At 40.2% G+C, this 15,389-nt stretch overlaps 1 protein-coding gene across 1 annotated transcript in view; it reads left to right on the forward strand.

Annotated features, from left to right (window-relative positions):
* The window catches only part of HS3ST1 (heparan sulfate-glucosamine 3-sulfotransferase 1), a 33,866-nt gene extending 21,924 nt beyond the window's left edge, over positions 1 to 11,942 (forward strand). Inside the window, exon 2 of the mRNA XM_040419099.1 lies at positions 10,140 to 11,942. Coding sequence (XP_040275033.1) covers positions 10,254 to 11,171 — 918 coding nt within the window. The 5' untranslated portion in view covers positions 10,140 to 10,253 and the 3' untranslated portion in view covers positions 11,172 to 11,942. The remainder of the gene's footprint in view (positions 1 to 10,139) is intronic.
* The last annotated feature ends 3,447 nt before the right edge of the window (positions 11,943 to 15,389 follow it).

Here is a 15,389-nt window from a genome sequence, read left to right on the forward strand (position 1 = left end):
TAGATCCTCAGGAAACATGACAGGTGCTCAGAAAGTCAGAGCTGCTTCAAAAAGCGGAAATTCACATTTTTGTACCATAGTTTGTAAACGCTATAACTTTTACCCAAACCATTTTTTTTTTACCCAAACATTTTTTTTTTATCAAAGACATGTAGAACTATAAATTTAGAGCAAAATTTCTATATGGATCTCGTTTTTTTTGCAAAATTTTACAACTGAAAGTGAAAAATGTCATTTTTTTGCAAAAAAATCGTTAAATTTCGATTAATAACAAAAAAAGTAAAAATGTCAGCAGCAATGAAATACCACCAAATGAAAGCTCTATTAGTGAGAAGAAAAGGAGGTAAAATTCATTTGGGTGGTAAGTTGCATGACCGAGCAATAAACGGTGAAAGTAGTGTAGGTCAGAAGTGTAAAAAGTGGCCTGGTCTTTCAGGGTGTTTAAGCACTGGGGGCTGAGGTGGTTAAAGAGGACCTTTCACCGATCCTGACATTGTGAACTAAGTATCATGACATATACAGCGGCGCGCAGGGATCTCACTGCACTTACTATTATCCCTGGGCGCCGCTCCGTTCTCCCGTCATGTCCTCCGGTATGTTCGGTCACTGGGTTATAGTAGGCGGAGACTTAGGGGACTTGGTTATAGTAGGCGGAGTCTGCCCTTGTTCTGCCGGCGTCTCCTTCTCCCAGGCTGTAGCGCTGGCCAATCGCAGCGCAGAGCTCACAGCCTGGGAGAAAAAAATGGTATCCCTGTAATCGTACTGACACAGAGAATAAAGATATTGTGTTATTTATAACGAAAAATGAACGTCGTAAAATTTATAACGTAAAAACGCAGTGGCAGTATTGCTGTTTTTCCCATCTCCCACCCAGAAAGAGTTAAAGTTAATCAGAAAGTTATGTGTACCCCAAAATGGCGCCATTAAAAACTACAACTTGTCCCACAAAAAACAAGCCCTCCTACAGCTATATAGACGGAAAAATAAAAAAGTTATAGCTCTTAGAACGCGACGATGAAAAAGGGAAAAAAAAAAAACGCTTGGTCAGTAAGGCCCAAAATGGGCTGGACACTAAGGGGTTAAAGGGGTATTCCCACCTCAGCCATTTATGGCAGGCTGTGGTACACTGTCTCTGTAAAGCCTCATTCATATGTCCGTGCTCAAATCTGTGAAAAGGTGGTCAGCGATGCCTCCGTAAAGATCCCCGTGTGGGGTCCGTGTGTCATCCGTGTTTCACTGACCCTGAACAGCTGAAGAATAATTTTCAAAGCATCTCTTCCTAATGATCCGTGAAACACGGATGTCATCCGTGATTCTCACTGATCTATAGACTATAATGGGCGTGATGGATCCTTGAACACAGACAAAATAGAGGATGCATCCGTGCTAAAAACACTGACGTGTGAATACACACATTAAAATGAATGGAGAACACATACAGCACACGTCCGAGGATGAGGCTTAGGCCTCTTGCACACGACCGTATGTATTTTGAGGTCCGCAAAATACGTTTGTGTGCATGAGGCCACCTCTGGTCACCGCATACAGTGGGTATTCTGACCTTGGCCATGAGGACCTGTCATCTCTCCTTGTATTTCCTTAGAGCTGTGTGCAGAGAGTCTCTCTTATTCCTACTAGAATTCAATTCTCAAATAAATTGACAGCTAGGTGTTACCAGTTGGGGGGTGTCCCTGCACCTTCTCAGGTGTTGTACTCTCAACAAATTGTACGGTTAACATATAATGCAATCCTTTTTTAAGAATGAAAACAACTGGAGAGAAGCCAAGGGAATAGGTTCTTGTATACAGTACATGAGTGTACTGGGTGTTACCTGGTGGAGTTGCGGGAAGCAGTGATTCCGCCCCCGGGTCTGTAACAATTTAGTGAATCTATAAAAGATTTGGTTGTTCTGTAGTAAATGCAGGATTCCTCATGACCTTGGATGTAGAAAAGAGATACATGTCGTCTTATGGAATGGTGTGCTTGATCTTGCAAATATTTTCTTCTTTCTACTTCACGGCAATGGATTCTTCTGTATTTACGGTACTTTTTTTTTTTTTTATATATGGAAACGCGCAGTGTATAATGTGATGTAAAAATAAATCCAGCCAGAAAAGGAAGCAACATGTACAATCACAATACATTAGTAAGTGCCTTGTAGTAACTTTCTCTACATGATAAATGCCATTGGCTGAAATGAGATAACCCCTTTAAGGTAGCCATACACCTTAGATAGCTGGTTGTTTTTTCTTTATTTTCTAGGCTGAAATGGCCATACTTTTTTTAAACTTTTATTTTATTTAGACTTGGCTGGGCAGTTTCTTTATTTTTAGGTTGAATTGGCCAGACTTTTTATTTTTAGATTGAACTGATCGGTCTGTTTTAGGCTTAACTGGGTGGATTTTTTATTTTTAGGTTGAAGTAGCCGGACTTTCAAATTATTATTTTTTTTTTTTATAGGCTGAACTAGCCGGCCTTATTTTATTTTTTTTATGCTGAACTGGGCGGGCTTTTTCTACCTTCCTATATAGATAAACGGCTAACAATTTTTTTTCTAAGGTGACAGCAGCTAATTGCTGGGTCAGAGGTTGTTCCATTATATGTTCTGAAATTTCTAGAGGCTTGTAGAGCTAGAGATATTTAAGATAAAGTATGTAAGTAGCCAGAATTTTGTGTTAGTGATTCCATTGACACGGCTACTTACCAGCATTTACCTAATGTTCATGAGCACCATAATCTGTCACTGTCAAACTATCTACTATCTTCCAGGAAACAGGCCTTTATAGCTTTGTCCACTTCAAAATACAGGAGACTCAGACACGCCTGAGATAACGTACCACTATAAAAAGAAAGTATTTCAGAAGGAAGGAGACCTACATGGAACTGCAGATCAAAAAGGATATTCTTGTGTTATATATATATATATATATATTTAAGGCATATAAAAACAGTAAATGTGTATGTACAGAACATTTTAAAAAAACTGGCGTTGATGTAAAATGTCAGGCCTTAGTAAACTTTTTTTTGTAAGTTTAGTAACCTTCTTAATAAAGTAACTCGCTAATGTGTATGAGGATCAGCGGTACCGAGATGTACAATGGAGTCATTTGTCAATCAATTTTGAGACTCAATCCAGTAAAGCACTGGCAACGTTTCTCCACTATTGATTGTCTACATGTTAAAGGTAATTTAAGACTATGGGAGGATGTACACTTGTACAGTACTAAGGAAAAGTCGGAGATCTGAATGTCTCCAAGTCGTCAAGCATTAATTGGTTCTGTAGAACGTGAAAACTTATGGGACATTGATAAAGTGAAACCTACTGTGCTGTAGTCTTTTTAGTTCATTTTACAGTTATTAGATGCAATAATTATCATTTACACCCATCTGCAGTAAGGTCCATAAATATTGGGACATTGACACAATTCTAACATTTTTGTCTCTATACAACACCTCAATGGATTTGAAATGAACAAGATGTGCTTTAACTGCAGACTGTCAGCTTTAATTTGAGGGTATTTACATCCAAATCAGGTGAACGGTGTAGGAATTACAACAGTTTGCATATGTGCCTCCCACTTGTTAAGGGACCAAAAGTAATGGGACAATTGGCTTCTCAGCTGTTCCATGGCCAGGTGTGTGTTATTCCCTCATTATCCCAATTACAATGAGCAGATAAAAGGTCCAGAGTTCATTTCAAGTGTGCAATTTACATTTGGAATCTGTTGTTGTCAACTCTCAAGATGAGATCTAAAGAGCTGTCATTATCAGTGAAGCAAGCCATCATTAGGTTGAAAAAACAAAACAAACCCATCAGAGAGATGGCAAAAACAACTGTTTGGAAGATTCTTAAAAAGAAGGAACGCACCGGTGAGCTCAGCAGCGCCAAAAGACCTGGAAGACCATGGAAAACAACTGTGGTTGAAGACCAATTCTTTTCCTGGTGAAGAAAACACCCTTCACAACAGTTGGCCAGATCAAGAACACTCTCCAGGAGGTAGGTGTATGTGTGTCAAAGTCAACAATCAAGAGAAGACTTCACCAGAGTGAATACAGAGGGTTCACCACAAGATTTAAACAATTGGTGAGCCTCAAAAACAGGAAGGCCAGATTAGAGTTAGCCAAAACAACATCTAAAAAAGCCTGCACAGTTCTGGAACAACATCCTATGGACAGATGAGACCAAGATCAACTTGTACCAGAGTGATGGGAAGAGAAGAGTATGGAGAAGGAAAGGAACTGTGCATGATATAAGCATACCACCTCATCAGTGAAGCATGGTGGTGATAGTGTCATGGCGTGGGCATGTATGGCTGCCAATGGAACAGGTTCTCTTGTATTTTTTGATGATGTGACTGCTGACAAAAGCAGCAAGATGAATTCTGAAGTGTTTCGGACAATATTATCTGTTCATATTCAGCCACATGCTTCAGAACTCATTGACGACGCTTCACAGTGCAGATGGACAATGACCCAAAGCATACTGCAAAAGCAACCAAAGAGTTTTTTTAAGGGAAAGAGGTGGAATGTTATGCAATGGCCAAGTCAATCACCTGACCTGAATCCGATTGGGCATGCATTTCACTTGCTGATGACAAAACTGAAGGGAAAATGCCCCAAGAACAAGCAGGAACTGAAGACAGTTGCAGTAGAGGCCTGGCAGAGCATCACCAGGGATGAAACCCAGCGTCTGGTGATGTCTATGCATTCCAGACTTAAGGCTGTAATTGACTGCAAAGGATTTGCAACCAAGTATTAAAAAGTGAAAGTTTGATTTATGATTATTATTCTGTCCCATTACTTTTGGTTCCTTAACAAGGAGGCACATGCGCAAACTGTTGTAATTTCTACACCGTTCACCTGATTTAGATGTAAATACCCTCAAATTAAAGCTGACAGTCTGCAGTTAAAGCACATCCATTGTCCAAAACCCATTGTGGTGGTGTATAGAGCCAAAAGTTTTAGAATTGTGTTGATGTCCCAATATTTATGGACCTGACTATATATTTTGGAAGTAAGGTCACCAGATGGAACATGACTACAGAAGTCATAATAATGATAGCCTCCAGTAACCATGCTCTAGAGGTGTGTTCCTCAACAATGCCAAGCCTAAAGGTGGCCACACACCAGTCCAAATTTGGCGGAACCAGATGACCATCTAGTTTGTATGGGGGAGTTTACCAACTCTCCCACAAAGGCATATATCATTGGAGAAGGATTGGGCTTTTGGATTTCAACACGCTTGATCCTTTTGTTCTTAGGAAATAAGCCAGGAAAGTAAGCACTGGAAGTACACGGCTCCTCCATTGTATAGTGGATAGCGCTGGTAACTGCTGCGATGCTTCCAATGAAGTGAATGAGAACAGCGCCGCAGTAACCAGCTCCGTCCACTACACAATGTGTCCTAATAAGAGCTGCTGAGAAACAGCCCGGGGGCAGAGTGTTTGACCCCCAACAGTCAGATAGTGATGGCCTATCCTGAGAATAGGCCATCACCTGTACATTGTTGGATAACCCCTTGAAATCTCTCCAGGCGTTGCAAGGCCTGGAATTGTCTGCTCAGTGTAGGTTTTGTTTTTTAGCAATTGGCAAGCCAAAGCCTGGAGACCACAGCTCAACCGTCACTTTACAGGTCAACAAATGGGAAAGTACCATGATTTTTTAGTTTATCCTTGGAGTTAAAATACAAAATACAAGTTACTATTGATTTTGTACTATGTGAATGTTGTTGATGACACCCAAGGTCGGACTAGGGAGAGGAAATTATTATTGGGGCCTTAATTCCAATTCCAACTGTTTCCAAAGGCAACTTCAAATGTTTTTTTTTTTCTTTTTTTCTCCTGGACCTTTGTATCACTAAGGTATCACATTCTGGGCCCACCATAGGATTTTCTGGTACTATGGTAGGCCAGTTTCACACTGACAACATCTCGAAGTATTATGGGACTTGATCTAGAACTTGACTTCCATGACTGAAGAGCTTTTAACAGGGTTCTATTTAGGACACGGATGTGGTAGAAATATTCTCTTTTTAGAATGCAAAAAGTTTTAATTTATGGTTAAGCTTTTAGTGACTCACCAGAGCGCTCTTGAGCCTGCTTCGCTATGGGATATTACACAATCTTGAAATGGTTAAGTGCCTTGATATTTACTTTCTTTGATAAAGACAAAAAGTCAATCATTGACTTCTGGGGAATAGAATTCCCCCATTGTGTTTGACATTTGACACATAGTTTTATTCAGGTCTATGGCCAATCCGCCCCTGCATGAGACCCCTTTAACAAGTAGGTATTTTTCAAAGCGGAGAACCCCTTTAAGATAAGTTTCTAGTGTGATGAGTGGAATGGATCTGTGTGCTGTAAAAGAGCAGAAAGAGAGTACTGTCAAGGTGCTCATACACGTTAGCCACCTTCAGCACGCCAGCTGCTGTGAAACTACAGCTCCCAGCATGCACACTTATTGTCTCTTCTTTTTACCTCTCATAGAAGTGAAAGCAGGATTCTGGGAGTTGTAGTTTCAGAACAGCTGGCGCGCCAGAGGTTGCTAGTCCCTGCGTAGGTGGTGCCCAGTGATTTCAGTGACACCAGCCGACCATCGGATGTGCATGGGGTGCTCGACTTTGGGGAAGCGATGGATCTTGCGTTTTGCATTTCAACATACCAATCCTTTGTTCTTACAGGAGATAAGCCGCCACCAGAGGAGTCTAGCGGGGACTTATTTCCCTCTCTCTTTTGAGGATTTGGCTGAGCACAAGTCTTCAGATGACAACTATTCTAAGATGCATGGCTAGATTTGAAGGGATTATGTCATCAGAAAATGACTTATTGTTTAAATCACATTTTTATGTTTCCACGTCACTATATATAAAAATAAATCCGGCAATTTCTGCACTGGCCACTAGACCTAACGATAAGTCAAGACTTCCTATTCTGTAAAGATCACTTTTTTAGCAGTCAGCTCATTATCTCAGGCAGGATTATAACAACAGATATCACCTCTGCATAGATAACACAGTATCCTCCATTCCCAAGAGGTGATATCACAGTTTATCTACTCCATCCTAACCTCTACACAGGCCACAGAGCATGCCTAGAAAAACCTCAGAGAGGTCCCATCCTGTCTATTGTGTCCAGGGCCCATGTGGCTGCTGTAAAGCATATCTCCAACCAGAAGTCTTTGCACATTATTAGTTCTATTGGCCAGTGTGAATACTTCACAATTGTAAGATTGTTTTTAAATATAGTATTAAATATAGTGACATGGTAAATGTAAAAATCCCCCAAATTTTTTTTTAACATAAAAACTTGATTTAAACACTAGGTCATTTTCTAATAACACTTCCCTTTACTTGAAGGGGTTATCCAACCCCAAAAACCACTTACGTTTAACTTATAAATGACAGACCGCTGAAATAAACTCGCCTGTCTCTACTTTATTCTGCCTTTAGTATGGGCAGCATAAGGTTGATGACAGGCTCCCTTGATTATTGTCGTTTGCAACACAATGAATAAATGTAAATATATGTCCGACATCAATCTGTTAATTTTTGCAGAGTAATTTATTTTACCAAAATAAACTTCAGGAAAGTTACAACTTCACAGCAAGTAGAGAAGAAACCAGTTATGAAATAAAGACATTAATCCGCAATGTTGTGGGATGATGACATTTCTTCTGCTCATGTTCATGTTAGAACAGGGATCAGCAACCTCCGGCACTCCAGGTGTTCGGAAACTACAACTCCCAGAGTGCTCCATTCACTAGAAGAACAGCTGAGCATGTTTGCATGCTGGGAGTTGTAGTTCCACAGCAGCCGGAGTGCTGAAGGTTGCTGATCCCTGTGTTAGAACATCTAGACCTAGTAAACGTAGTACTTACACATTTGCTTTTCAAATGTTCTTTCTTTTAAGAAGCTGTGGTCTAATCTTATGATGAAAAACATGAATTGCTGGTGTCTTCCATTCTTTAGACCAAGCTATGTATATAGTGGTTCATGTGCATGTAAGGATCAGAGAGCAGAAAGAATTTCAAATATCTCGCCAAAAGGCATTCTGACAGTAGATGTTTATTTCCGATTCATAAAATAGCCGCTTTACAAGATTCCACACATTGCTCATTATTAGTAACTCTTTTGTTGTAAAAAAAATAAAATCCACTCCGCACAAATAGCAAACCTTAAAGGGGTCTTACCAGGATTGATGTAAAAAATGAAAATCGGACATCATATAGTACATGACACCATGCTAGCATCTTTTTGTAACAAAACTAGAACCAGCCCTGCACCTCACATGCATCCAGAGATCTCCCCATTCATTGCTGCAGTTGATCTGCTAGCTTATTTCAGGCTGCCAGCTCAGGGGGTGTGTCTTTTCCACTGCAGCTGTCTCCCTATCACAGTTCAGGGGGCGTGTCCATTCTCAGGAGGCTGGTCTTTTCTGCTGCAGCTTATCAGAGCTTCTAACAGTAGTTGCAGCTGGGGGTGAGCATGGAAATGAGCATGTGTGACCACCTCAGTTAGGTGGACGAATAAACATGGAAAAGAACAATCAATGGGTAGCGCTATACAGATACATTGTATTGAATAACTCAATGGCTATGCTAAATTTTTCATTACATGTAATAGATATTTCTTTTTTGGGTACAAATATAACTTAAAGAGGACCTTTCACTTGTAAAAACAATGTGAACTAAGTATGCTGACATGTAGAGCGGCGCTCGGGGATCTCACTGCACTTACTATTATCCCCGGGCGCCGCTCCTTTCTCCTGCTATGCCCTCCGGTACCTTCGCTCAGTAAGTTATAGTAGGCGGTGTCTTCCCTTGTCCTGTGGGCGTCTCCTTCTTCTAGGCTGTAGCGCTGGCCAATCGCAGCGCACAGCTCACAGCCTGGGAGAAAAAAACCTCCCAGGCTGTGAGCTGTGCGCTGCGATTGGCCAGCGCTGCAGCCTAGGAGGGGGAGACGCCCACAGGACAAGGGAAGATACCGCCTACTATAATTTACTGAGCAAAGGTACCGGAGGGCATAGCAGGAGAAAGGAGCGGCGCCCGGGGATAATAGTAAGTGCAGTGTGATCCCCGGGCGCCGCTCTACATGTCAGCATACTTAGTTCACATTGTTTTTACAAGTGAAAGGTCCTCTTTAAAAGGATTATCCGCTTGCTTTATATAATCAGATTTGTTAGAAGAGCCCCACCATTAGCTGATTACAGGACCCCCATTTACCATCTGTAATCTGCAGAGAAACCTGGCTGAAGGTTCCTGCAGCGCCACCACAGGTGAAATTAAGCATTGCAAGATAACGGTTGATGCCTCTGTAGCTTATGTCAGATCTTTCAAAGTGAGAGGTTTCTCCTCCACTTTGGCTAATAGTTGAAGATACTGAACAGGTCTTCCTCCCTTTTTAACTTATGCTGGAATATTGTAGATTATTTGAAAATGTGTTTTCTAAACCAGACAACTCTTTCATGCGATCGTTCAATTATTAGAGTTGCATAACTTTTAATAAGACTGTAGAAAAAGTGTGCATTTCCTTAAAGAGGTTGTACCATGACACACATTCCCCATCCACTGGATAAAGCATATGTTATTCACTGGAGTCCTACCAAACACGAGAACTGTGAGCCCCATGTTCCTCCATTTAAATGAAGCTGTGGTCACACATACGCACTGCTGCTCCATTGAACTCTGAGAATGCTGGAGATAACCGACTCAGCTATCTCAATCAGTCCCATAGAGCTAAATAGAGCAGCAGTGTGTATGGGTGGCTGCTGCTCCATTTAAAGGGGGAAGACACATCCCCTGTCCTGTGGATAGGGGTTATTCAGTAAAAGATATTTCTTAAAATCGGCGTCACACTGTGTATTTTCAGTCTGTAAAAAATAAATAAAGTCATAACGTACAAGTTGTCCATTCCATTACCTGCTGCCCATTTCTCTTTTGTGGAATCCAACGACAGTTAGATGCATAGTAATGACGGTAACCATCTGACCTTAGAGAATAGTAGCAAGACATGGTTTTTTGACCACATAGTTATAGACCTAGTCTTAAAGTAATAGTGTGTCCATATTTCATTTCTTTGTTTAAAAAAAAAGTTACATAAACATTCTTGCTTTCTAATGTTTTATATGTTTTATTTCTTCTAGGTGACTAACAAAAAGATTCTAGGCACAAAGAAGCAGGAAGACTTTACTAATTCTACAGTTCCAGACCTATGGAGAACCAACTTTCTAACTGAGACCAAGCTCTCGAAATTAGACATGGCCTTGCTACTTTTTGGAGCGTGCTTCTTCTTTATTCAGCCTCAAGGAGTGTTGTCTCGGCCAACCTCGATCGATGTAAGGATCTTTACATCACCCTCTCCAGCTTACGAGCTGAAGGACACCTCTCATCTCAATGGCACCTACCAGCATTTGCCGCACACCATTATTATTGGAGTACGTAAAGGGGGGACTAGGGCTCTGTTAGAAATGCTCAGCCTACATTCCGATATTGCGGTGGCTGAGAGTGAAATACATTTCTTCGACTGGGAAAACCAGTACGTGAAAGGTCTACCTTGGTACTTGAGCCAAATGCCTTTCTCCTACTCTCACCAACTTACAGTGGAGAAGACTCCAGCCTATTTCACATCAACTCATGTTCCTGAACGCATATACAATATGAACAGCACCATTAAGATCTTGCTTATCTTAAGAGACCCTATTGAGAGAGTCTTATCAGACTATACCCAAGTCTATTATAATCACTTGCAGAAAAATAAGACCTATCCTCCGGTGGAGAGTCTACTTCTAAGAAATGGTGAACTCAATATCGACTACAAAGCCATAAACAGGAGTTTATATTACAGTTATATGGAAAACTGGCTGAAATACTTCCCACTCCGAAACATTCACATTGTTGATGGTGACTATTTGATTAAGGATCCGTTCCCCGAAATTCAGAAGGTAGAGAGGTTTCTGAACCTTTCCCCTCAAATCAACGCATCCAATTTTTACTTCAATAAGACCAAAGGGTTTTACTGCTTACGGGACAGTGGTCGGGAGCGCTGTTTACACGAGTCCAAAGGACGGGCTCACCCACACATAAGCTCTGTTCTTTTTGGGAAATTATGTGACTACTTTTATGAACCCAATAAGAAATTCTTTGAGCTTGTCGGGAGGACATTCGATTGGATGTAGATAAGAGGTTAGGTTGTAACATTAACTTTTTTTTAGAAATGTTGCATTGTATTTAATAAGAATATTTAAGCTATAAGTTATTTATAAATTGCATCTTCTGGAAAGGACTCGGATATGAAGAAATAAGCTAGTTATATTTTTATACTGTAACTGTGAATACTCTTTGTATAGATTTTCTTGGATAATAAACGATAATTTTTGAATATAACAAAATCCTAATTTTTTTTGATACTTCTGTTGCAAAAAAACCTATTTTTCTATTTGTCTTGTTAGATTTTATTTTCCATCTTTATAGTTTCTAGATTGATATGCAATGTTTTAACCTGACCATATCCAAAAGCTAAGCAATTAGAGGGCACAGTAGCTCTGTTTGCAGATTACTAGGCAAGTAAAAGTTCTTAAATGAAGGGTGAATCGGTTTGCCAATTTTGATATACATTTTTCAGTGCTTCGACCTCAGTCCTGTGCAGGATTTGTGGTGTACAGATCTGTAACACAGCCCACATAGAATGCCAAAGGCCCATAATGTACCTCGGCCCATGCTGTATTTCAGAAGTACTCTACCCTAGAAGCTTTGAGATCAGTAGGGACTCTGTGTGCTGAAGTACAGGCTATGTGCATGTGAAACTGGGAAGTTGTCAAATTCATCTTACCTGACAAATGAATAAAGATTTGGAATTTGATGTGAGAACAGTAAATTGGGTACTTGAAAATCATCTTGTAACCTTTTAGCAATGAATTGTTTTTTTAAAGTAATCTGAACTTACATAATAAAGAATATCACAGAATGCAGTTTTCTCTAAGACGTGATTCTTTCTCTATATGAAAGAAAAATTGAGACGTTAGATATCAGATAATCATAAATATGATAGATGGATAGGTAGAGAGAGATGTGAGATAGATAGAGATTAGATGGATAGAGAGAGAGAGATATATGACAGAGATATGAGATACATGGATATGAGATTGATACATAGATATCCGATAGATAAATGGATATGAGATAGAAACCAGATAAATATGGTATAAGATAGATAGGTAAAGAGAGATATGAGATAGAGATGATAAATATTAGAGAGATGTGAGATAAATAGATATAGTATGAGATAAATATTAGATAAAGGCAAAACCGTTAACAGATTTATTTAACCAATCATTAGTAACAGGAGTCGTCCCGGAAGATTGGAAATTGGCAAATGTCGTGCCCATTCACAAGAAAGGTAGTAGGGAGGAATCGAGCAACTATAGACCAGTGAGTCTGACATCAATAGTAGGCAAATTAATGGAAACCCTATTAAAGGATAGGATTGTGGAACATCTAAAATCCCATGGATTGCAAGATGAAAAACAACATGGGTTTACTTCAGGGAGATCATGTCAAACAAATCTTATAGATTTTTTTGACTGGGTGAATAAAATAATAGACGGTGGAGGTGCAGTAGACATCGCATATCTAGATTTTAGTAAGGCTTTTGACACTGTCCCACATAGAAGACTTATCAATAAACTGCAGTCATTGAGCATGGACTCCCATATTGTTGAGTGGATTAGGCAGTGGCTGAGTGACAGACAACAGAGGGTTGTAGTCAATGGAGAACATTCAAAACAAGGTAATGTTACCAGTGGGGTTCCACAGGGATCTGTACTGTGACCGATTTTGTTTAATATCTTCATAAGTGATATTGCAAAAGGCCTCGCTGGTAAGGTTTGTCTTTTTGCTGATGACACAAAGATATGTAACAGGGTTGATGTTCCTGGAGGGAAACGCCAAATGGAAAAGGATTTAGGAAGACTAGAAGAATGGTCAGAACTCTGGAAACTGAAATTGAATGTGGATAAGTGCAAGATAATGCACCTGGGGCGTAAAAACCCAAGGGCAGAATATAGAATATTTGACACAGTCCTGACCTCAGTATCTGAGGAAAGGGATTTAGGAGTAATTATTTCAGAAGACTTAAAGGTGGGAAGACAATGTAATAGAGCAGCACGAAATGCCAGCAGAATGCTTGGATGTATAGGGAGAGGTATAAGCAGTAGAAAGAGTGAAGTGCTTATGCCGCTGTACAGAACACTGGTGAGACCTCACTTGGAGTATTGTGCGCAGTACTGGAGGCCATATCTCCAGAAGGATATAGATACTCTAGAGAGAGTTCAGAGAAGAGCTACTAAACTAGTACATGGATTGCAGGATAAAACTTACCAGGAAAGGTTAAAGGACCTTAATATGTATAGCTTGGAATAAAGAAGAGACAGAGGGGATATGATAGAAACTTTTAAATACATAAAGGGAATCAACTCGGTAAAGGAAGAGAGCATATTTAAAAGAAGAAAAACTACCACAAGAGGACACAGTTTTAAATTAGAGGGGCAAAGGTTTAAAAGTAATATAAGGAAGTATTACTTTACTGAGAGAGTAGTGGATGCATGGAATAGCCTTCCTGCAGAAGTCGTAGCTGCAAATACAGTGAAGGGGTTTAAGCATGCATGGGATAGGCATAAGGCCATCCTTCATATAAGATAGGGCCGGGGGCTATCCTTAGTATTCAGTATATTGGGCAGACTAGATGGGCCAAATGGTTCTTATCTGCCGACACATTCTATGTTTCTATATACATTATATTAGATAATGAGGAAATAACACATTGTATTGGAGCTTCATTCACAAACCAATTTTAAAGTAAGGCATAAAGAGCAATTCTCTGATAAAATATTCTCATTTGAATTGCTCTTTTTTCACATGTTTGAAGTACACATTAAGATCCTTAAGGAATTTGAGATTCCCAGGGTTTTCCCCTGCTGGACACAGCAGCAGGCACCATTACCATTAATCCTGTGTCTGCCTCTGCAGATACGAGCTGTCATGATCTTCTGTCAGCACATCACGATAGACTGTGCCTGCACTGCATCCAGATAACATTGCATTCTGCTGGCAGCCCCTGCAGGGTGAGCGCAGTACATGGAGTCTGGAGATCTCGGTTGTCCTGTCTTTTATCAAAATCATCCTGCACTGTATCCATCATCCATAGCACTAAGACTCTGTACCATGTTAAAAGAATTCGCTAAAACCCAGTGTTAAACTCTTACACACAGTGCAGACATAGAAGCATGCATAAAAACTAAAAATGGAGTACTCTGCTGGGGCATATGCTTAGTAGGGTACCTTCATACTGCGTTCATCAGAGTCTCTTTCAGCAGACCCTGCACACAAGTTGAGAAGAAAAGCACTGCAAGAAACAGTATTTCCCATCATTTCGATGGACACCATCACGAAGCCTGACACAAAGGGGTCTACTATAAGTCAGTGGTGTCTGTTGGGTGCTGTTGACATCCATCATACTGTGGACCGATCACTTTGTTTTTTTAACAGAGCCTACTCCATCCTACCCAGTAAGAAAAAAAAACTTGACATTAGAGATCAGCGAATCGAAGTTGACAAAGTGGAATTCGATCCGAAATTCAGGAAAAATTTGATTTGCACCGAAGCCGAATTTCCTCACGCTTCGTGGTAACGAATCACATTTTTTGCTAAAAATGGCTGCTGCACGTGTTAGGACATGGAGCATGGAACTCTCGGAAGGCGGGATCACCCACAATGCCATGTATGCAGCCAATCAGCAGCCAGCCAGCCCTGTGATGTCACAGCCCTATAAATAACCTCAGCCATTTTGGATTCTGCCATTTTCCAGTGTACTTAGTGCAGGGAGAGACGTCAGCAGCCGCTAGGGACAGTGCTAGGAAAGACTTCATTGTGCTGAAAAAACTATTTACAAGTTCAGGTAAAGATTAATCAAGGTGTAGGGAAAGGATAAGGAGGAATCATCTACACTATAAAAAGAGAACAGGGTGCAATAGTGTACAGCCTGGGTAATAGGAGCGATTCTATTACACCTTGCTGCACTAATTGGGGATCCAAATTGCAGTTATTATACTGCTTTTAGGTTGTTTGCACTATATGATACATCACTAATTCCAGCAAACCTTGCTTGTTATTGGGGTGCAAGTTCTGTGATACAGCCATTTACGGGGTGTATGAATAGGACATTTACGTACATCCTATTAGCCGTTCTGTGTTGATTTTTACATTGTATAACTTTTTTTTGAGGGTGTATTAATTGGGGGAAAAAAATATATGACATAATTGCCGTTCAGCTGTGAAGTTACATTGTACTACAGCCATTTATGGAGTGTATTAATAGGAAAGAGAGAAGATACGTATGT

The sequence above is a fragment of the Bufo bufo genome, chromosome 2 (assembly GCF_905171765.1).
Source record: "Bufo bufo chromosome 2, aBufBuf1.1, whole genome shotgun sequence".
In the NCBI taxonomy this organism is placed as follows: Eukaryota; Metazoa; Chordata; class Amphibia; order Anura; family Bufonidae; genus Bufo; species Bufo bufo.